The sequence below is a fragment of the Lissotriton helveticus genome, chromosome 3_2 (genome assembly GCF_964261635.1).
Source record: "Lissotriton helveticus chromosome 3_2, aLisHel1.1, whole genome shotgun sequence".
NCBI classification, from domain to species: Eukaryota; Metazoa; Chordata; class Amphibia; order Caudata; family Salamandridae; genus Lissotriton; species Lissotriton helveticus.
This window is the reverse complement of record NC_136062.1, coordinates 98,725,185-98,748,221: the sequence shown is the minus strand read 5'-3', so window position 1 is coordinate 98,748,221 and position 23,037 is coordinate 98,725,185. Positions and strand designations below refer to the sequence as shown.

Here is a 23,037-nt window from a genome sequence, read left to right as displayed (position 1 = left end):
TTAAAGGTGCACTGAGGCCTGTTAACCAGATCTCCATGCCAGTGCTCTAACACATAAAAGGCATATGTCTGATTGGTTAACCCACAATTGGCATAAGTTAACTTACTTACAAGTCCATAGTATATGGTCCCAGGGGTGCCCAGTGCCTGTAGGTTAGCTTGCCCCTCATGGACTGCACCACGTATTGTGCCATCACGAGTGTGATCATGCAAATCAAGAAATCCATCCTGCCATTGGAGGCTTGTAAGGCTCCCTCTGCTAATTCAACATTGCCATTAAAGCTCATGACAAAGTCTAGACCTTCCTTTTTAGGATCTATGTCACCCCTAAGTCATACTTATCGAGCCTTCAGGCAGGGTGCTCTATATTAAAAAGTGGAAAATGGATCTTTCATGCCCTAACAGTAAAAACCTCAAATTAGATTTTACTGTCAAAAGGCTAGTAGCCCCAAAGCCGAATACAAGGTTATCCAATGACTACTCAGTTGTGCTAATGCCTGAATGGGACTATTAAAGTGGTACTTCAAGGTATCAAAGGACTCGTTACTGTAAACCTGACTTGATGCCCAAGCCAAATTTAATTTAACTTTGAAGTAAGTGGCAACTTTAGAAACTTGCCACTCTGTTGCACCAAAGTTTTCGAGTGATCGTTTATGGTTGCTGGCCACAGAACAGCCTTCTGTCCTCCTATAGGGAGGTGTGAATGACTGTCAGGAAGGAACAACAAGCATTGGCATAGCCAATAGTTCTTGCCTTTGGTAGGTGTAAGTCGTTTTGCTGTGCATGAGTTCTGTGTACAAGTCTATTTGTTCTCCTATGTGCGTGTGTTGCACTTGTTTTGATAGCCAAAGACTGGGTTCACAGAGCAAAAACAGCCAATATAAATATTGGTTGAGTCGTGTAATTGCTGAAACACTTGCTATTAGTCATCGGCTTCCTACAAAGTATTTTTTGCAACGGCATGATGATAATTTTGGTGGAAAACTTCATTGGAAGGAGCCACTTGCCCACTGCCAAACTCTGTGGCAGAAGGGATTTCTTTTAGTGGTGGCTTATCTAAGAGATTTCCTACACTGTGTGCTGCACTAGCCCCATAAAAGGAAGCTCTAAATTACATTGGAAGGCTGATGGTATAGGCATTTCGTTATTGCTCTGCTGTTGGCTAATTGTTGTGATACTGTATTTTTGCGGCCCTTCACGGGTGTTCAGGTCTATTATGAGAAGATACGCGGGGCAGAGGGTGATAAAGGCAGCTGAATAGAGCAGCGGTATGAATAGGTATGTTTGTTTGAGTTTTACTACAGCACGAACATGGCGGTTCACAGCCGCTACTTGCGCCATCAGACATCGCCGACAAAACGATAAGCGAGGCATCTGCAACAGATAGTGAGCAACAGGCGTTAGAGGCTGCAAGCAGGGAAGTGGCAGGACTCAGGAGGACATGGAACTGGGCAGTGACGTTAGGGAATGCGCGAGCAGGCAGTTTTAGAGGATGCGAAGCAGTTGGTCAGTGGTGTTTATGAGGGGACTCTTGTGGGGCAGTGATATGATGGCTCGTGACCAGGACAGTGAACTGAGTGCCTCGAGTCAGGCAGTTAAATTGAGGACCTGTGAGCCGGTTCAGTGAGGTGAGGGCACGTGAGAGCAGCAGGCATCATAGGGTGCTAGATAGGCAGAGGCAGTTGTGTGACAGCATGAGAGCTGTCCGTGGTGTGAGGGCATGTACGAGATGGGGAGTGATGCGAGAGCACACGCAGTCTTGGACATGAAGTGAGGGAGCCTGCGAGCAACACCTGTCAAATATTGACCAGAAAGCATCCGCGAGGCGGGCAGTGATGGGAGGGCACTAGTTAGGAGGGGGCGAGAGCTGGGCATTGATGAATTGCACACGAGAGACTGGCAGCGGTGTGTGGGCTCGGTACCTTGGTTTAAAGAAAAGTCTAACTATTGAAGTTGCGCAAAGTAATCACGAGGTTGCGACGCCACTTCGCGGTAATGTGTTTCATTTCCGTGTCGCTGCTCACATCGCCCTAACACGGGTAAAAAATACAACCGTGTACAGTAATGCATAATATTGTAAGGCTACCATGAGACTCGAGGCAAGAATAAGATCCATAGCAGTCCAATTTCAGATTTCAGGAATCGTGCTAAGCTATGAAAGGGAACAAAGGAACCTGCGACATGGTGGGCCCTAAATCAAATCACATTAATGTGGAGCATTGACAACTACTTTCCCCGTGTCCTGTAGGTGGCGCAATTGCGTCATTAGCTTGCAGAGTGCACGGGATCGCATATCGTACTCCAAACAATTTAATGTGGGGGTAAAGGATCCAAAGGCTGGACAGTCAAATCGTGCACCAATTCTAGGAACATGTTATTTAGGGAAAGGGTTGCTGGCAGCAACATTATTTACAAGCATCTGCACCAGTGTGGATGCATAATCTGTTTGGACAGCCTCTCACGGTCATGCCCAAGACACTAACAAATGGTTCTGTTGTTGTGTTTGTTCCGCTGCTCCGTGACAAAACTCTAGATTAAAGGCTGCAAGAAGACATCGTTTGTCTGAGGCTGTCTGAACACGTGGGCTACATTCGTCATAAAATAGGGACTAGTTATGACATCCTTCAACGGTCATCAAAGCTTAATAACATTCAACCCCTACAGCAAAGAGGACCACAGTGGCTGCCGACAAATAAGCTCACGTGTCTTACAGCCTGGAAGAGGGCGAAAGAGGACCTACCTTAACTTCATTTCTTTCAAGAGGCGTTCGGGGATGATGCTCGAGTTATGACAACACGCGCCGCCCGCAGACTGTTTACGGCAGACACCGCACTCCATAAATACAACAAGCGCATTCCTCGCGCTACAAGGAGGCAGGAGGAGGGGGCGAGTGAAAGCGTTTCACTTGCGGGAGCTTGCAGCGCCAGGAGCGATAATTGCTTCCAGATGGTGCCGCGCATTACCGCAAGTAAAACGCCACACGTGCACGCGTTGCCATTGATGGCAATGGAACGCGTGCACGTTTTTGGCTGATAAGCCGTACCGATTGCAAAAGGTAATTTTGCCTATGCAGCGCATGCGCGCTGCGTAGGCGAGATCTAAAAAGGGCTTGCCGTTGGAAGAGGTGTTACATTTCCCTGGCGGGAAGGCCAAAACGTGAGCTTCAAAGAGAAAGCCACCTTTGAAGGTCAAAAGGAGGACATACATGAGAGGGGCTGGTCTCTTGTTATGGTAGGCATGTAGCCCTATGTACCCAGATCTCTAGGGTGGGCTACCAAGTGCCACATATTGAGAGGGGTACTTCCATCATGGTAGTGGGCAAAATATTGCATTCCGGATCGCTTGATGCCACACCTTCCACAAGTCATCAGGTGGGAGATGACCTGGTAGCCCATCGGCTAGTAGTTATCACATCACCCAAGGACAAGTTCTGGGCATAAAAGCGGCACCCATAGCACCCAGATCACAGATCGCGTTTGCACTGAAGAAGTTCTTTCCTGCTGTTCCCTGGACCTGGAAAAGAGAGGCTGCACCAAAGACTGGGCTGCACCTGATGGTCCTTGGGATGACAAAGAGGGGTCTGTGCCTGTGGTGCCCTGCTAGAGGAAACAAAAAGTTGTCCTGAGCCACAAACATTAGTTGGCTGACTTCCTGTTACAGCTGCAGGGTCGCAAAAGCTGAAAGAATCATGCGTTATCGAGTTGGTAGCACAGTGTCTGACAGACTCTGACCGCTGAAGTGATGCTGGAGAGACTGAGTCTCTGGGCTTAAAAGTTGCATCGAAGTCTGCTGGACCCTGGAGAGAGATTCCCCCACCGTGCTTGTAGACCAAGGGGGTGGCACCAGAAAAACCTCTTTCACTTGATAAGCAACCTTAGCATCCTTCGGTATCTTCAGCATCCTATATCCCTTGCATCAGAACCACTCTATTAATGTCTATGGCAGTTTGCCCTTAGAACCTAGAACTAGACTAGAGACTGTTTTGTTTCAGGGGTAACTGTCCTACCAAACACCATTGACCTATGTAACTCGCTCCCTGCTGGAGTTGTTTGCTCAGACTGGGCCAGAGTAGTAGTTTGGAAGTTTACAAAAATGTTAAAAAGTTTTCCAAATAACTGTTAATTAATTACAGTAGCTGCCAATGCTTTTTGACAATTTTAATGAAAATAAGTGATTTTTTAATTGTTTAATAATTTGGATTTTGTTAATTTAGGTGTTAAATCCATAAAAATAAGAGCTATTTTTATAAATTGGTGTTTGGTTTTATTTATGTCATGTTTCCTTTTTGTTCAATTGTTTGGGTATTTCTAAAGGGAATCAACGATTACAAAGCAGTCATTACAATGCACTACATTTACATCACAGTCATTACAACGCAACTGCCTTTACATCGCATGCCATTACAACGCAGCCATTACAACTCATCTCACTACAACGCATGCAGTTACAAAGCATGTCACTGCAACGCATGTCATTACAAGTAAGTAAATATGTTTATTGTGTAGTTAATTAAAAACATTACAAAAATTGAACGTGGTATATAAACAATAAAACATCAGTTTAAAAGAGGCTGATAACCACAGTTAAAAAAAAGCGCACGTTGAGATCGCGGAGCGAATCCACTTCCCCGACCTTGATAACCCATAGTCTTGTTTCTTCATTTTTGTCAGTTGAGGTTAGCAGCAGTTCATGAGACATAATTGCCCCCCTTATCAGAGTCTTAGCTACAGAATAAAGGCAGGCTGATAGGTGCAAGTTTATAGTGCATAGTCCCGTCTCAACATTCATTAATTTGTACAAGGGTAATTAGCCTATTGATACTTTCCTTTGAGGCTTACACATACAAAAATGCTTAAAATTGTATGCTTAAAAACACAGTAACAGTTGTGAGCACAAGGGATTAACAGGACGTCACCATCTCTGTTCCAATACAGCTTCATCGATAATCCGATGGTATCTGTTTTAATCGAAGGTCCGCTGCAGTTAAAAATTTTACCAGGTAGCAGCTTAGTTGAATGATTTCGCCGGAGAAGCTTGCAAGCACCGCTTGTCGGCACAACCGTATTTGTTTTTTGTTAAAAATGGGTCTAAGTAGAGACCGGTGTTCCCGCATCAGCTCAGAGCAGATGGTTATGATATGGACTATGTCCTCCTCTCCTTCCCCGCAGAGGCGGCACGTTACTGGCTTTGGAGGGCGCAACCAAGGTGGCAGATGGTATGCAGTTGGTAATAAACCTAACCTGAATTTCAGAAACTTCTCTTTGGTAGTTTTGGAGAAGTTAGAGAGTAGGTAAGCTTGAGGAGACGCTTTACTATAAGATTGAATAGTGAGCCAGCCATGTGAACGCTCTGTCAAGGCTGCTTTGTCTTGTGTAATGGACTCTTTTTTAACAATATTGTTTACAATTTTTTTGAAGCTTGCCATAGTCCCCGATGTTGCCCAGAGTTGCCGTAACCCCAACTGGCCCAGTGCAGTGTCCAGAAAGTGTATAGCTGGGCAGGTTTCTGTGGTTTCTACTTCTCTCCACAAGTAGAAGTTTAGCGTTTCTGGCTGCCCTTTTTTGATCTTGAACCAGGTTTTAAAAAAAGCTCCTTTTCTGGCTAGCTCCTGTCTTTGTATCCCAAATTCGAGCCGCATTTGCGCAGGGGATGTATATCCAGGCAACCCATATATTATTCTCAGCTCTCTGGTGATGGTGCCAGTCAATGTTTCCGCATCCCTCCCTCTCATGGCTTCGCTTCCATATGTAATTGATGGAATAAGTTTGGCTTGTATCACCTTGGTTAGAGGGAGAAAGCTTGACCCAGCGGTTATATTTTTCAGGTTTCTTAGTGCAATCGCTGTTGTTAATCCCCTCTTTTTGATTGCCTCGTATTGTGCTTTGTAATTGCCTTTGCTATCAATCATGACCCCCAGATATTTATATCAAGCTTAACTTTTGCCAGGTGCCGGTTATGTTCTATTTTTATTTTCAGGTGATTTATACACATGACTTTTGTTTTATCTTGGTTAATGCTTAGTCTATTGATGTCTGAGTATTGAGATATAGTGTCCAGCAGGCATTGTAGTCCTATGGGTGTCCGGCTGATGAGTACTAAGTCGTCTGCATATAGGATATTAGATAGCTGGCGACCTCTTAGCTTGGGGGCATGCGCATTACTTCCATTGAGTTGGACTGAAAGCTCAGCCATAAATAGATAAAAAAGTGTTGGGGCAAGTACACACCCTTGTTTTAGTCCTGAGGTTGTGTTAATCTTTTTTGATAAATGGTCTCCTGCCCCCAACTTTACTTGTACCCAGGTGTTACTATTCAGAAGGATTAGTTGTCTCAGGAGTAATGGTGGGATACCTAACATTATTTGTTTTTGCCACAGAATATTTCTGTTTATATGATCAAATGCTGAACTGTAATCAATGAAGCAGATGTATAGAGGCTGTTTGATTACAAGTGCAGCGTCAATCATTAGTGAGAGGGCGGAGATGTTAGTAGCAGTGCCCATATCTGTACAAAAACCTGTTTGATTATAGGGTATTGCTTTGATATCTGTGGCCCATGTTGTTAGTTCTTGTAGAAGTACCCAAGCATAATATTTGGCCTCATTGTCCAGAAGAGCTACCAGCCGATAGCTCTTTGGGTCGCTCCTGTTGCCTTTTTTGTCAATGGGTGAGATTATTGAGCCCCTCCACGATGATGGTATTATTGATGTCTGTAGGATTTTATCAAAGATCGGTTTTAGAACTGTAGCCCAAAATTCAGGATCTTGTTTGAATAGTATAGGCGGGATCCCATTTGGGCCAGGAGCTCCCTCACGTCTACCCTTCAAGATTCTCTTATGAACTTGGTTATTTGTGATTGTGAGGTTCTGACCGTGATCTGCATTGAGGTTTCGCTGGTGCAGGTGGATTTCCGTGCTGGGCGCGAGGTTATTTAAGCCAATTTGGAGAGTCTCTTGTTTTGTTAAAATGAGGTTTGAGGTAGCTTATCCAAGCATCTTCTGTGACATTGGAGCTGATGTACTGACCTTGGGGGTTATATAGGGCATTAATCTTTTTCCAAAATTGTGCGCTGTTGTTGCTTTTGATATCGTACAGGAGTGTAGTCCAAAGAGATTCTTCAGCTTCCTTTTTGTTTTGCCATATAAGTTTTTTGCGAGTATCTTTTAACTTCCGCAGTTCTTGCAATGCCGAGTGATGGTTCTTCAGCCTCCGCAGTGTGTAGTTTATCCGTACTATTAGCAGTTTTAATTTGACGTTATTACGTAGGTTGGAGACCGACGGTAGGTGTTGATGGTACGTTATTCTCCTGTTTCGAGAGTGGCCCTTTATATCTCCGTAGCTGTTACGTACAGTGTTTGTGAAAGCCTCCCAGCCTACAATTATGTCGGGGTTGGCTGCTTTTCCTTCTTCCCAGAGTTGTTTTGCTAAAGAGGAGTCCCTCGGGATCTTTGGTTCTACATTTTACTCTTCTTTCGTTGTTGGTATATTCTGAGCAGATTGTGTCTGCTGGGGGCAATTTATATAATGATTGATCTTCTATCGTGATTTCTTGGGGTAAATGGTCACTGAAATCTACGCTTCCAATGCAATAGTGTTTTACTCTTGTGAACATATGGCGAGAGCAGAATGTGTAGTCAATTGCGACCTTGTTGCTGCATTGTTAAATGTTGCTGTTTGTGGGCGATCTCCAGGAAATCTGCCGTTTAATGCACGTGAGCCCAGTTGCTCTAAGAACGAGAACAGATTTTTCAAGGTGTTTGTGCGTCTTCCATCTAGCTGATGTTTTGGGACATTTCCTCCCAAGCAAATGGATCCTCCTCTGAGTTGATGTCATCAGCTCGTTTCCTCAGCATGTTTAGGTTGAAGTCCTCTGTAATTATCCAGGTATTTGTTTTCTCCTCTGTTATGATTTGCACCAGCTCCTCCTTTAATTGTTGACTCCCTTTGTTTTTGTCGCGTGGGTGCAGATAGAGGTTTACAAGTATTATATGTTCTTTTCTTGTCTTCCCCTGTGGAGTAATTCGAGTTACTTGTATTTCATTTGGTGGCGCTAGGTTGTATGGTAGGGGTTCTGCTGCGTAAATGCTACTTATGGAGCTGTATGTAGCTAAACCTCCCTTTTTATGTCCGAATTTAGCGTTTCTAATTGCCGGTAGGTAAAGCATGTTGAAGCCATGCAGTACCGTTGGTGCTTCGCTCCATGTTTCTTGGAGCAAAATGATGTCAAATTTTTGCAGGTAAGATTGCAGTTCCAGGTCCGAGATCTTGTCTCCCAGCACATTGATGTTCCAGGAGCTGATTTTCAATGAGTTTTTGAGTGGGAGTGCATGCTCCTTAGAATGTCACGGTCTTTCAGTTTGGATGTTTATTGTCCTGGTAACCGTGCTCCACTCCGGTGTAGATCTGCTTCTGTCCGCATATGCCCTAAGTGCAATGTGTTCTCTTTACCCCCTGTGCTCTGTGCTGTTGCTAGGCGCCCCTCGCAGTACTGAAAATAATCGTGGCCTCGGTTGTCCAGAGCCAGGGTTTTCTTCTTGGTGCATAGGTTCGGCCAACAAGGGGTCAGGGTACCTTGGTTTTTCAAGTGGCTGGAGTTTAATGCCCCAATCGTTGAGCCTATTTTGTTCCTTTAGGATTCTCTCAGTTAGGTCTGGTGTAGCACAGACTGTTTTCGTTAACTCTGTGCATGGGCCATCAGGTGATTCTTTAAACTCAACTCACTCCAGGTCAGTGGTTTTTATGTTCTTTAAAGTGTTGATGGACCTTAGTAAATGCAAGATGTTGCCCCTATTTAGTATATCAACCCGTCCCTTTGATATGTACTCTTGGTAAAACATAATTGTAGTTGTTGCACCAGAGTGCCCTGTTTGTGAGTCCAGGGTGTTCTCTGTCGCTGTTGAGACCTCTGTTAATGGTGATGGCCTCCGCACTGGTATAGTCAGGCAGAGTAGCTGGCTGTTGTTTGCTGAAGCTTTCTCCATACTTGGCACTGTTGTTTTAATTGTCTCCCCCTCCCTTCAAATGCTTCTTTGTGAGGCTGTTTTTTCCCCTACTGGCTCCAACGGTCCATTGGTTGATAATGTTGTAGTTATCAGCAGTTACCCTATCGTGCTCCTGCTTTTGGTCCCCAGTTTCTGTTCCAGACCATCAGTGGTTGAGCCATTGGCAATTGTACGCACAGTGATTTCCAGTGCTTTTTCCTGAGTTGGGCTCTTTTCCTCTTCCCGACCCGGGACCGTATTTGCTTCTCCCCTACAAGAATAGACTAGTTGATCATCCGTAGGTTCATCCCGGGTACTGTATATTCCATCCTTACTATGTGGCAGTGCCTGGATGGGTTTTTGGAGTGGAGAAGCGTGGCTCAGTGGTTAGAGGCGGCAGCCCCGGAAGCTGAGATCGGCCGTGGACCAGGGTTCGATTCCCTGCCTCGGCGGGACTCGGGCTCAAAAATTCCACGGACTCGACAATTCTCGCTCCGGTGCGGTGCTACGGCCCTTCGCGGCGGGATGCCTGACTTTCACCTTGTGGATACCCTGCCGGAGTATCTCACAGGGGAATACCAGGACGGGTTCCCTAAGCAAGCGCCTTGATGCCTTTGGGTGATACGTGCGCTATATAAGTCGCAATACATTTACATTTACATTTACATTTTTGGTTTCGCCCCTTCCTCCTTTGTTTTCTCCGCTGTTTGGACGATAATTGTGCACCTTCAGTCTGTTCCTGATTTTGCAGGAGTTTACTGGATTGAGTGGTCTTACTCGTCAGGGCTGCTGATGTACCTTCGGCTAGTGCACCGTTGTGTAGCCCTGATATGGGTAAGTCCCCTCCTCAGGAGCCTGCTTACCGTCTGCTGTCTGGGCCGCACTTGTAGTTAGCTTAGCCTGTGCCTTGGGGCCTTGGGCTTTTCTTACCTTTGTTGTTTGCTGACCACTTATGCTGATATGGGCCACACCTGGCACTGATTGGGCTGGCACTCCTTTCCTAATGTCGGCAAGGAGGTTGTCCAGTGCTGATGGTAATGTTGCTAGCTTGTCCACAATTGTTATACAGGTGCAGCTAGCCAGGGCAAGTTTTGTCTCTGACTGTGCCCTCTTGATCAGGTTGTTAAGGTCTGTCAACTTGTCGTCTATACCAGCGCCAAAAATGGAGAGTGAGTTGAGGACTGACAGCTGGAGGTCCATCTTGTCTGGTTGGTACTGCAGTGCGTTCACAGACATTTGCATTGTGTGCAATAAAGTGCACTAGACGTCGTCTTTGTTTTGTCTTTTAACTTTTTCAAAGTTGGATATTGGAAAAACTTTATTTCTTCTTTCTGGCTCGCCTCCCGAGGCAGTAGGATAAGAGGTGACTAATTCCTCCATTTCATAAAATATGATGATTCTGGTTTAGTTCCGTGAGACATTAATGATCCTGTTGGTACCGGATTCGTGTTACAGACAGGTTGAGCTGCGACAGAGAGAGAGAGAGACAAGACCATATCGGGTATTCAATTTTTCCCGGCTCAGTTGAGCACGTCCATCTTGTGCTGACGATGTTCCCCCGACTTCGGTAATTTTTGTTATATTATAGGAGTCTTCACTAAATCCTTTGCTCATGTTAGCCATGCTCATATTTACTTTGCACGCCTCCTTGTGCTTACTTGACCCAAGTCTTTCCGGTGAGTCCAGCTCAAAGGTACACAAGGTGAGGCATTTTTCATTGTGATTTTCCTCCGTGTTGGCCCTTGATAACATATCCGGTCGTTGTAAGGGACCATGAGAAGGTATACTGAGCTCCTGGTTTCCGTAAGCTTCCACATCTCCTTCCAGTAGCTGTGGGGACATTTTGTCCAAGGATCCATCCATGACATGCTTATAAGAGGTGTACTTATAGTTATAGGGGATGCAGTTATTGGTCATTTCCCCCTTTTTTCCCCTCCATACCTTCTTCTCCGCCCTCTGCAGTTGTTGCTCTGCGGCTAGCCGCCTGTCCTGGCGTGTTATGTTTGCACTCATTGCCTATTGCGATGATTGTAGGGAAGGGTGTCTCCAGATGACTCAGACCATCGTATCCCGGGTGATCGTTTTTCTCAGATCCCTGGGTTTTTGCCTTCTTGATTATGGCCGGTGCGACTTCTCCCTCTTTAGGGCTCGCGTCTCCACTACCGTAGCTTTTGCCGGTGACTGCTGAGCTTTTGCAGTCTGACCCCTGCTGCTGCCATTGTTGCTGTTGTACCAACTGGTGTTCCGTTTGATGTGCTTGTAGAGGTTGGAGTGGATCGGGGAGATTAGTTACTTTACTGCTATTTATACACAGTACCGGCCCGGCATCCTTTAGGAATGGAAACTTTGTGTAAATTTTGGGTTGGTAACTTTGCTTGGTCAGGATTGGGTCGCTGCATGTACTACTTGCCATCCCGCTTGTCGAGGTTTCGGAATTGGTAGGGAGCAGGGAAATTAGATTGAAGGCTTCGCCTTTTATCCTCACGTCTGCTTCGGTGCCTCCCTTGTTTAGTGACTTCTTGGCTGCTCTCCTCATCCTTTTGGCAGGGTTTACTGGTGCCTGCTGCCTTGTTTTCCCAGACCGCAATATTGCGTGCAAGATGCTATAAGCTATTAGATTGTGGTAGCTGTCTTGACTGTCTGTTGTGGCCACAGTTTTTCCTGGTGTCGAGTTTTTCCTATGCTGGTGTCAAGCCTCCCACTTCCCGCTCCCTCTTAAGCCTCTCTGGGTGCTCCCCTTTGCTGAGCAAAAAGTGGAGGGGAGGGAAGGAGGTGTATCAAGAGTGCGGCGGCCGATCAGGTAACTGCAGCAGCGGCAACAGGGGGAGGCGAGCAGCACTCGATGCCCAGGTGCTTGTAGGCTTATAGGCTTGTAGACTTCCTGGCTTGCTAGCTTGCTGGCCGAATGCAGAAACCCCAGCACCTTCGTCCTGGGGGTAGCTTGGAGTAGCTTGGTTGTGGAGTGCAGAAGCTCCCGACACCTACATTCGGAGGTGACTGCGGGTTGGTGAGCTAATGAGCGCGGCTGGTAAGAGCAGCGGGAAGAAACTTTGGATAAGGGCACACTGGGATGAGGAGGCCACTGCCAAAAGGGGTTCCGCCGCTACTCCCACTGCACCTCCTGCTCTAACCACCGCTGTCAGAGGGCAGAGGGCAGTTTAAGGCTGTGAAGTACTGTAAGGGGCTGTTAAAGCACTGCTGTCAAGAGACTGTGAAGGGCTGTGAAGGCTCTGCATGAAAGCAGTCTGGGCGACTCTCGAGTCATTACAAGGCATTATAAGGTAAGTAATGGGGAATAGAAATTGTTATCCCTACACTATCCAACACTGACCCTACTGTTGCACTCTCTGGATTGGGAACAGTAATGTTTACCCCTACACTATCCAACACTTACCCTACTGTTGCACTCACTGGAGTGGGAATAGTAATTTTCACCCCTACACTGTCCAACACTTACCCTACTGTTGCACTCACTGGATTGGGAATAGTAATATTTACCCCTACACTGTCCAACACTTACCCTACTGTTGCACTCACCGGAGTAGGAATAGTAATTTTTCACCCTTCACTATCCAACACTTACCATACTGTTACCCTAAAAGTATCATGCGTTGTAATGGTATGCGTAATATTGGTATGCATTGTAATGGAATGCGTTGTAAATTTAGTTTCTAAAAATGCGTTGTGATGGCATGCGTTGTAAAATCATGCATTGTAATGGATGGTGCTATGTTAAAACCACGTTGTAAAGGCATGCTTTATAAATGTTTGCATTGTAACGTGTCCTATTCATTTCTAAATGCTTTGCAATTGTTTCTGTGACAATACCTAACTGCTTGAAGCTGCAGCTTTGTAGGGTTGAGACAAGGTTTTGCAAATTGCCTGACTAGACTCAAGATGTGTGTGTGACTTTTACACAGAGAGGACACACAACCACACCATATAATAAACTGCTTTCCTCAAAACAATTGGATTTTAAAACTGCATTTTGAAGTTTCAAAGACCACCCCTACTCTTAAAAGAGGTTTTGTATAAAACAAAAGTCTTTTTTACAGTCACTCAGCATGTGGTCTGCAGGGTTTAGAATTGTACAAGAGGGTTGTTCAAGAGGCCAAAAATTCCTTAATGGAAGACACCACATTCTGATGTCTTGTCCCATGGACATACACATTGGCACCTTTGATAGTTAATTTACAATATTAATTTTATACACCTTTCAGTGCTAACCTAGTGTTTGACCTGCTGTGAAAGCAGAGGTTACCAAGAAAGGAATTGCTTTGTAAGTAAAAGATTCAGTCACTGGTCATTTTCAGCAAGTCTCAAACACTAATAGATATTGTGATTAAAAAGTAAACTTGGCCATTTCTACAAAAGCTGATGGAGTTATTTACTCCTTTGCCTCTCCCTTTCATTTGTTTGACACCCATCCTGCCCTTTCATTCTTCGTTCTAGTTCATCCTTTCACCAGAACGCTGATACCCACTTTCCTCTCCTTTAGAGAACTATACTTAGTCATTTTGGAATGTCGTCATTCCCATTCTTTAATTCCATGTGTGGAAACAGTTCCTTTCTATGCAAAATAAGCACATGCAAGACTCTGGCTGTGGACACACAGAGCCAGAATGTTAAATGAGGTAGATGGCGGTCATTAAGGCAGCAGGTTAGCTGTCCTGTTTTCTGGTGCCGGAACTGGATACATGTATGGCACGTCTTCCTTAAATAAAAGGGAGGAACCGCATGAAGTTCATCTCCTGAGCGGCCACTGATGTGTGTAGTCATTTATTTAATGTTCCTGATATTATTAGGCTTTACCCCATTTCTCCTCACAACACTGGCGATGAGGGGGTCAGACCCGCACCCCACCGAACCGTCCAGGTGACACAACAAGGCAAACTCCCTCCCGGCAGGATTGGCAGACACTGCGCCACCACAGAAGTTACCTGGTCCCAGCTGTGATGCGTGCTCTTGAAAGGTGGCATCACAATCTCAGGCAGCACCCCCTGCTGAGACTGAAGGCCAGAGCTCACAGCGGAGGAGCGGTAACTGGCGACCGCCCCACTCAGAGAAACGCTGCGCAGGCCTCTGCTGGGCTGCATGTGCGCATCCAGGAATTTCCCTCCAGCCAGCCCCACCCTCGCAGTGAGAGAGGGAGTGAGATCATCACCGGAGCATGCACGGCCATGCTGCTCCCAATCTGTTGCACCTGGACGGCTGGCAGTTAGAATATAGACAGCAAAAGAGAAATGGAAAAAAACACAACAGAGATAAAAAACACATAAAAGGTGAAGACTGGCACAGGAGACAGTGCAGCAACACATGGCACTAGAAGAAAAAGATATATATATATATATATATATATATATATATGAAAGCTCACTCCTTCCCAGTCCCGGGAGAAAAATAAAGATTACAGTACTTTTGCCTTGATGCGATCCCTGACAATATCAGGGGAGGGGATAAACTGCAAAAACTTCGCAGATTAGAATCCCGATACATCATAGATTGTCAAACCAAAGCCCCCTGGGGATTGAATTGTGGGGAGGAATTGACTGTACATCTAGGGAGTTGAAATGATAATGCCACACAGCATTTCCAGTGTAAATATAAAGGGAATAACAGCTACATGATAATGGTTATTTGTAAATAGTGTCTTTCAGAAACTGATCATCACTGAGTGTCTGGTACTACGGGACGATGAATGTCCTGTTATGTAATGTACTATATATTTACTTCTTTTGTTTTTTCAGGATTTTTGTGGAACCTTGCAACTTTTTTGTTAATATCTTAAAATGCAACATCCGACAGTGATTGGCAAAAATGATGGTATTGGGTTATTGGAAATTTAAATGGCAACCTTAGTGTTGCCTTAGGCCGATCCACGGCAAGATTTATAATCCATTTCCCGGTACATTAGTGAGAGGAGATGTGCCGATCCACGGCAGTATTTTACTATGTAAATTCTTGTTAGAAAGTCGAGAGGCTTTTTCATAATTAAGAAGTGTTGTAATTAATGAATGAAAAAAGTATTGTTTAATTACGAGTATGTTAATGCGGGATGAAATGCATTAGCAAGATGGCGCACATGCGTCAGTCCTCTCTCTGTGTTTGCTAATACAGGTCGTTTGTTTAATTTGAAATAAATGGCGCCAAGTCGCGTGTTACGGTGTAACTAACATTGAGGAAGGAAGCGCAGCTTCCGAAACGCATCTGTGCGAGTAAAGTTGCCATCGTAAGAATTCCCGTGTGTGCTGTCTTTATTTTTCTCCCGGGACTGGGAGGGAGTGAGCTTTCATATTGAAGCGCGAAGCTCTGACGCGCTTAGACGAGCACCCGCTGTAAGAGTGCACCGGACTTTGGAGCAGTGAGCTTGGATATATATATATATATATATATATATATATATATATATATATATATATATATATATATATATGTGTGTATATATATATATATATATATATATGTGTGTATATATATATATGTGTATATATATATATATATATATATATATATATATATATATATATATATATATATATATATATATATAGCAAAAGAGGGAGAATAAATAGCCAGCTATCAACAACAGCAAAGTGCTAAAAGAGAGAATAGAAGAAGGAAAATAAAAGAAAAAAAACAAAACAATACAAAGTAGAGAAGCAGCCACAGACAGTGCCACATGGCCGATGATAACCAAGTCCAGCCCCAGCAGAGGGTGCTAGAACAGCATGCCCTCACTGGGGTACTACCTCCATCCAGTGAGCTAGAAGACTCGGCGACAGCGTACCCACCATGGAAAATCTCACTCAAAAGTCTAAACAACTATTTTGTCACAGCGAGAGAGACTGATGGAGCCGTCAAGAGGTCATTACTCCTTCACTAGGGTGAAATTTTTAAACTGTTTAAGCATCTGGCCAACACGGGGACTATGACGCCGCCGTAAAAGCACTTGATGCTCATTTCGACCCACAGCTTAACCCGAACTTCGAGAGATTTGAACTACGGAAGGCACGTCAACATGAAGGCGAATCCATGAACGCATTCTAGGCCTGGCTGCGCGAGCTGGCTAGCACCTAAATGGCAGACAAGCAGCCGAAGGAGATCAGGGCACAGATCATCGAAGGACGCCGGGCAAAGCACTCAGAGGCCTCATTTTGCGCCAGCTGGAGATAAGCCTGGAAAGCATCCTAATCCTGGCGCAAACCCATGACCTGTCCACAGCACAGGCCAGCGAGATAGACCAAGCCCTCACAAGAGTTCAATAGAGGCCAGCAAGCATCAAGACCGAAAGAGCTGACGCACTCTGCATGAGAACGAGGAATGACACACACAGAAAACTAAAGCTCCAAACGACCAAGGCGAAGTGCGGCTACGGTGGGCGTACCCCGCTCAAGACCGGACCTGTACCAATTGTGGGATTCCTAACCACTTTGCAGCATACTGCAGGAAGAACACCTGGGGAAAGGACACCAGAGGACAGAGGTTGGTACGCAGAGCAGTGCGTCAGCTGTCCTTCACAAACGTTTTGCAACATGAAGAACCAAAAGGAGCCAGATGGACTTACCAGAGACTGGAAGACTCATCCCATGACAAAGGCGAGGAGGAAACCTTCCTCATCTCCTGCACGCAAGAACTCAAACACAGTAGGAGGCCTCAACCCACATGCGTCATCAAGATAGCCGGATCCAAAGTCAAGGCCATCATAGACACAGAAGCGTTGGTCGATGTAATGGGCATCCAGCAGTACCAAGGTCTCCAGCCCAAACCGCCTGTCACACCGTCCCGGACCAAAATCTTCACATATGGAAGCCAATCCCTCCTACCCCTAAAACGGAGAATGTCCGTACCAGTGTTGGCAGAAGAGCAGAAAGTCATGACGACGAGCCACAACATAGAACATGATCGGCAGCTGCACCGCGAAGAACCTAGGGCTGGTGTCCTTTGCCAGGAGCATCTGGACGCACCAAGTTGATGACATCCTGGACCAGTTTCCTGAGCTATTCCATGCGCTAGGCTGCCTCAAGTGCGTGCCCATCAAGCTGAACATTGACAAAACGGTGGCACCAATGGTGCCAAGACTCTGACGCATCCCATTCCACCTCTGACCCATGGATGAGAAGGAGCTTCTAAAGCTAGAAAGGCAAGGCGTGATTTAAAAATTCACCAGGCCGACACTGTGGGTGTCCCCGATGGTGATCGCCGAGAAGCCTAAACACCCGGGGACCATACGGCTATGCATCGACATGAGACTACTCAACCGCGCCATCAAGCGCGAGCGACACATCACGCCAACCATGGATGACATAATCTCAGACGTCAATGGATCCAGATGGTTCTCCAAGTTGGATCTCAACACCGGGTATCACTAACTACTCCTGGCAAAGGAGAGCAAGTACATCACAATGTTCAGTAAGCACCTGGGGCTGCGGCGGTACAAGCGCCCAAACTTCGGCATATCATCGGCTGCAGAAGTCTTCCAGAGCACCATACAAGAGATGCTCTTGGGCCTACCCAGTGTCTTGAATGTCAGCGGCAACTTATTAATCCACTCTGCCACAGCTGCGTAACACCACAAGCTGCTGAAAGATACCCTAAGATGCCTCAGTGATCACAGGGTGATGCTCCACAAGGCAAGTGCTCATTCTTTTAGCCCTCACTAGAGTTCTTTGGGTACATGTTCAACCAGGAAGGCATCCAAGTGGACCGCCACATATCACCAGCAATCCGTAGTGCGCCTGACCCCAACACACCCTCAGAAGTAAGGAGCTTTCTCGGCATGGCTACCTACTGCGGCCGGTTCATACCATACCTTGCTGAACCGTTACAGGCCCTCACAAAAGCAGAAGACAAATGGACCTGGGGCCACGGTGAAGAAGGGGCTTTCCAGAGCATCTATGATGCCCTCCTCAGTGAAGCCACACTATTGTATTTTGACCCTGCGATGGGAACCAAATTACTAGTATACACTAGCCCTGTGGGGCTAGCAGCAGTACTAACCTAAGAGCAGGAGACCGGGCGATGGGCAACCCTCCAGCTGAAGCCAGGCACGCCCAGATCGAGCCCAAAGCCCTCACCATCAAGTGGGCATGTAAGCACTTCCACTTGTACCTGAGCGGTCAACCCTTCACAGTCGTGACGACCATCAGCCATTGGTCCTGCTCTTCAGTGGGTCAGCTCCACACCTGCCACCACGGATCGAAAGATGGGCCATTCAGCTGCAACACTACCACATGGAGGTGGTCTACCACCCAGGGGCCAAGAACTCAGCAGACTTCTTATGCCCAACACCACACAACAGCGGAGGAATCTGGACTTCCTGAGGGCTCAGAACAAGACATATGCATGATCTCAATGGCAGCATGTCCTCAGACGAGAACTCTAGGCGACATCAAAAAGGCAGCCGAGCTTGACCCAGTCTATGCATGAATCTTCCAGGCCATCCAAAATGGATTGTGGAGGGAATTCCTCCAACAGGTGAACGACTGGACATCTGGGGTCAAAGAAGAGCTAACAGAGCAGTGGTGAGTGCGAAACGAGCTGAGCACTATTCAGGATGGAATACTGCTGTGAGAATCTTGCCCTGGGGTCCCACAGACACTAAAGCAGCCAGTTACATAACTAGCACATGGTGGACACCAGGGCACTACCAAGATGAAATCTCGGAGGAGAGAAAAGGTATGGTTTCTTGAGCTAGAGGAGATGGTGAAGGACCTCACAGGTGCCATGCCTGCCAGCTGACAAGCCTACCAGAACGCCCGGCTCCAGTGGTAATGGAAGAACCCTGCACCAATCCATGGTCAAAACCAAGCATGGACTTCAGAAATTTCCCTGGAGCGAAGACCATGTTCGTCTTGGTGGATGTTTAATTCCAAGTATCCGATAGTGGAGGTAATCCCCTCAACAGCCTTCACTCATGTGACACCAGTTCTCGAGAAAGTATTTGCGACCCTCTGATTTCTAGCCAAGATGCGGAGTGACAATGGGCCCGGCTCCAGCGGGCTGAGTTTGCCGAGTTCCTCAGCAAATGAGGAATCCACCACCACCAAATCATCCCTCAATGGCCACAGGCCAATGGTGACGATGAGCGGTTCATGTGCACAGTGAAGAAAATGTTATGCATTGCCCTCGTTGAACGCCCTTGCTCACTTTGCCACTGGATTCAAGCTAGCCTGGCTGAAGAGTGGAGTTACCCCGAAACCGGTCCCAGGATGCTTGTTTTCAGTCCAGGGAAGACTTGGTTTGGCAGTTCGGGCTGGACTGTTTCCATGAGGCACAGGGTCAAGACTGATTTGCATATAGCTGAGTCTGAACTGGGGTGGCGAACTGAGCTAAAGAACGATGATGTTTTTAACCCAAATGTGTGACTGGGGGTGAGTGTCTGAAAAGTGTCAGCGCTCCATCCATCATCTCCTTGTGTTTGCCTCGACCTGGAACAACGCCTGTACCTATTACTCTGAGAATTGCGGAGCACCCCCCACTGAATGACACTACAAACTGCATGGGCACTAATGTTCAACGGCCCATGGAGGGATCTGATCCCCATATGTCTGGGCTGGACGCCACCACCTCATGACATGCAAGGCACCCAAGCTCACCGGGAGCGGCGGAAGGAAAAAGCCAGCACGCAACGTCATGCATCCCCAAGGTCAATCCCGCTAGGAAGAACAGCATTTCTTAAGGACCGTTGACCTGATGGCAAGACCACAGAGACCCTCAGGAACCCAACATGAGCAGCCACCAACTGGCCAGTGAGCGCACGGTGGACCCGGATCCAGAAGGGCCTCAGGGACTATCACATGACTCTCCACCGATCACACATCTGCGCACTGAACCACCTATCCACAGCCCACCCCACCGCTACAGTCTAAGGCCAAACCCTCGGCCTGGCCAAAGGCTTCAGAACTTTGCATGTTAATCAAATTGGACTCTTGTTAAAGACCAAGTTGGGGAGGGATGTAACAGGTCAGCGGTCCTGTTGTCCGGTGCCAGAACCGGATACATTTATGGCACGTCATTTGCGGGCCAGGCGTGGCCCACGGGGTTAAATAAAGGGTGGGGGAGGAACCTCACGAGGTTAATCTCCTGAGCGGCCATTGATGTGTGTAGTCATTTATTCAATGTTCCTGATATTATTAGGCATTACCCCAGCTCTCCTCTACAATTAAGGCCAAAGGCCAAACCGATAGCATAAAGTCAAGTGATCCCTTACTACAACGAAAATAAACTATCGATGGAAATAGCCACAGGTGCCCTGTCTCAAGTGGGGCATCTTGGCTGTATTCTATGCAAAAAAATACATATGGAATTGCTTTCATATATGAAGTTGAAAACTCTATATCGACTCCGTAGGAGTTAGAAGTCATAACATTTTTTTTCCCTGATACCAATACCGTAAAATTGTCTTTTCACTTTTTAGATTTCATCAAGAGCAATTCTTTGTGGGCATACTGCATCAGTAACGTTTTTGGCGAAAGCAAGAGATTTTGAGAAACAACCATATGTTGTCAGTGGTGCCGAAAATGGGTAGGTACTCCTTTTTTTCTTTCATCTTGCTACAGAAAATCTCATTGGTGCAGACTTTATTACGGTGTGAGCTGTAATTGTTTATTTTTGGAACATGGACAATTTCAAGGTACACCGGTAACACATTTCGAGCAGTCATGCTAAGACATTCAGGGTAATAGATTTCAATCCATCTTGAGATATTGGCTTGCAGCTACGTGATCCCCTTGACAATTATGAAGCCTACTACTGTATCTAACAATTCACCTCGTTGTGTCTAAATAACAGGAAGCTGGACACTGCAACTGACTGTATATTACATATATCTTGTACATTCTCACCGATTAAGGAATGCTAAAATAGTTTCCTTCTGCCTCCTATAACATTTTCATGTAGAGTACAAAGACAGTTTCTAAAGTCTTTTGGCCAAATCATTGTGCACGTACAGTATTAAACCTTCAAGTTGTTTGTATTCGATCCACTGAAGACCTGTGTCCTGAAAAAATGATTATATCTGAAATGAGCAGCCAAATAAAAAGTGCAGGCACAGAAAAATGCAGACAATGTTTATTTAGTGTGTTTGAAAAAATAAATATACGAACGTTGCTGAGTCAGAGAAGCGCTTCAGAATTTGATTTTGTAAACGTCTGTGTGTTAAAAAATACTTTTATTACATAGAATAGAGACGTCTCAATGTATTTTAGCCACGAATCTGCATCATATTTCAATGACCTACATTGTTTACTCCGAGGTAAGCAGTCCTTTGAGACCAAGGTTTTACCCCAGGCTGTGATACTCCTGTTGCAGCTCAAACACGTTTCCCTTTGGGCGTTTTTGCTGCGCCTGATGGCTATTAAGTTCTAGACCGTGCACATAGCTGGAAACACATCAAAGAATTATGCTCCCTTCTCCCTACAAACTACGGTTAATGGGCAGACTTTCAAGATGTCCTTTTGCAAATATAGCTGCTATATTCTGGCACTTGTCCCCTAACCTGTGCAATAGTCCGCCCGGTGGCCTGCCTCCGGGCTTACTTGATTTACACAGCTCTTACTTTTGACAGCGATGGACCGAATAGGTGTTACTTTTTAGGTTTTGGACAAAATGTTTTGCTTAAATAGAAACTCCAATTGCTTATACCAGTTTGTTTACATATTTGCAAAGTATCAGGAGGTTTTGGGGTCTGCTCCAATAGCGTATGTAATCACTCGGGTTTTGAAGCGTTTGCTCCTGCATCAGGTTTAGGTTACGCAGGCTGCAACGATAACAGATGTGGTTTGCTCCTGCTTTCAGTGCCTGATCACTGACAGCAAACATTATTGCGATCTGTACTACCAGTGGATCAATAAACATGAATAAAAAGAAGTAGAGACAGTATTTAATAGTGCAGTCTTCTGCGAGAACAAACCACGGTATAGAAGAACAGCAAGACATCACTGAATCAAAGAAATGCATTAGCCAGGCCATCAGAAAACAGCATGCACTAGAAAGGCATTGGCAGCATATTCAGTGTTTAAACAGCCCTGGTTACCATGCCAACTGCACCGGCAAGAACTACGAAACTTCAACGCTACAAGTGAACCTGCCCACACTAAAATGCAGCATTGTACAAAGGTATATAAATATATATCTATATAGATATATAGATATATAGATATATAGATATATAGATATATATATAGATATATATATATTCACTGAAAAAACCATAGGTTATAGACCATATATAGTTAAGAATTAGCATTTACAAAACCTTGAAAATTCACTGAAAAAACCATAGGTTATAGACCATATATAGTTAGGAATTAGCATTTACAAAACCTTATTTTACTCACACAAAACCATTGAAATTCCATATATAGTTAGTTGCACTAACTATATATCGCGCACCCGCAATCCACTGCTGATGATGTCACATATTACATCATTCATGACATGGTCAGTGACATCACTGATGACATCACTGATGACATCTCAAATGACATCACTGATGACATCACTGACGACATCTCAAATGACATCACTGATAACATCTCAAATGACATCACTGATGACATCACTGATGACATCTCAAATGACATCATCCAGTGACTGTGTGTTTCTGTAAAGTTAAAATGTGTCTTACATATTGAAGAATGAGTGGAAGTATAAGTGTCTGGACAAAGGATTTAGTAGGTGCATGACTGAATGTATGAGTGAGTGATTAAATGTGTCTCACTGAGTGCATGGGTTAGTGACTAAACTGTCTTAATTTGTGCATCATTATGTCTGTTGTTCTGTAAACTGCTGCATGTGTTGATCAGTAGCTATATGATTAACTATATGGGTTACTGATTGATTGTCCAAGTATTTGTATGGGAGACTGACTGAGTGTGTGTGTGGCTGGCTGGCTGGGAAGTGTGTGACTCTGTGCAGATCAATGTGTACTTGTATCAATGATTCTATAAGAAGGTAAGTATGTGTTAGTATATGTTTGAAAATGTAAGGTGCTCTATGTTTAACTGTATAGACAAGAAAATGGAAGTGTCATTGATTCTTTAACAGGACTGACTACGTG

The 23,037-nt window shown here is 45.4% G+C and overlaps 1 protein-coding gene across 1 annotated transcript in view; it reads left to right on the top strand.

Annotated features, from left to right (window-relative positions):
• The window catches only part of WDR72 (WD repeat domain 72), a 1,209,089-nt gene that overhangs the window by 154,712 nt on the left and 1,031,340 nt on the right, over window positions 1–23,037 (top strand). Inside the window, exon 3 of the mRNA XM_078684855.1 lies at window positions 20,395–20,501. Coding sequence (XP_078540981.1) covers window positions 20,395–20,501 — 107 coding nt within the window. The remainder of the gene's footprint in view (window positions 1–20,394; window positions 20,502–23,037) is intronic.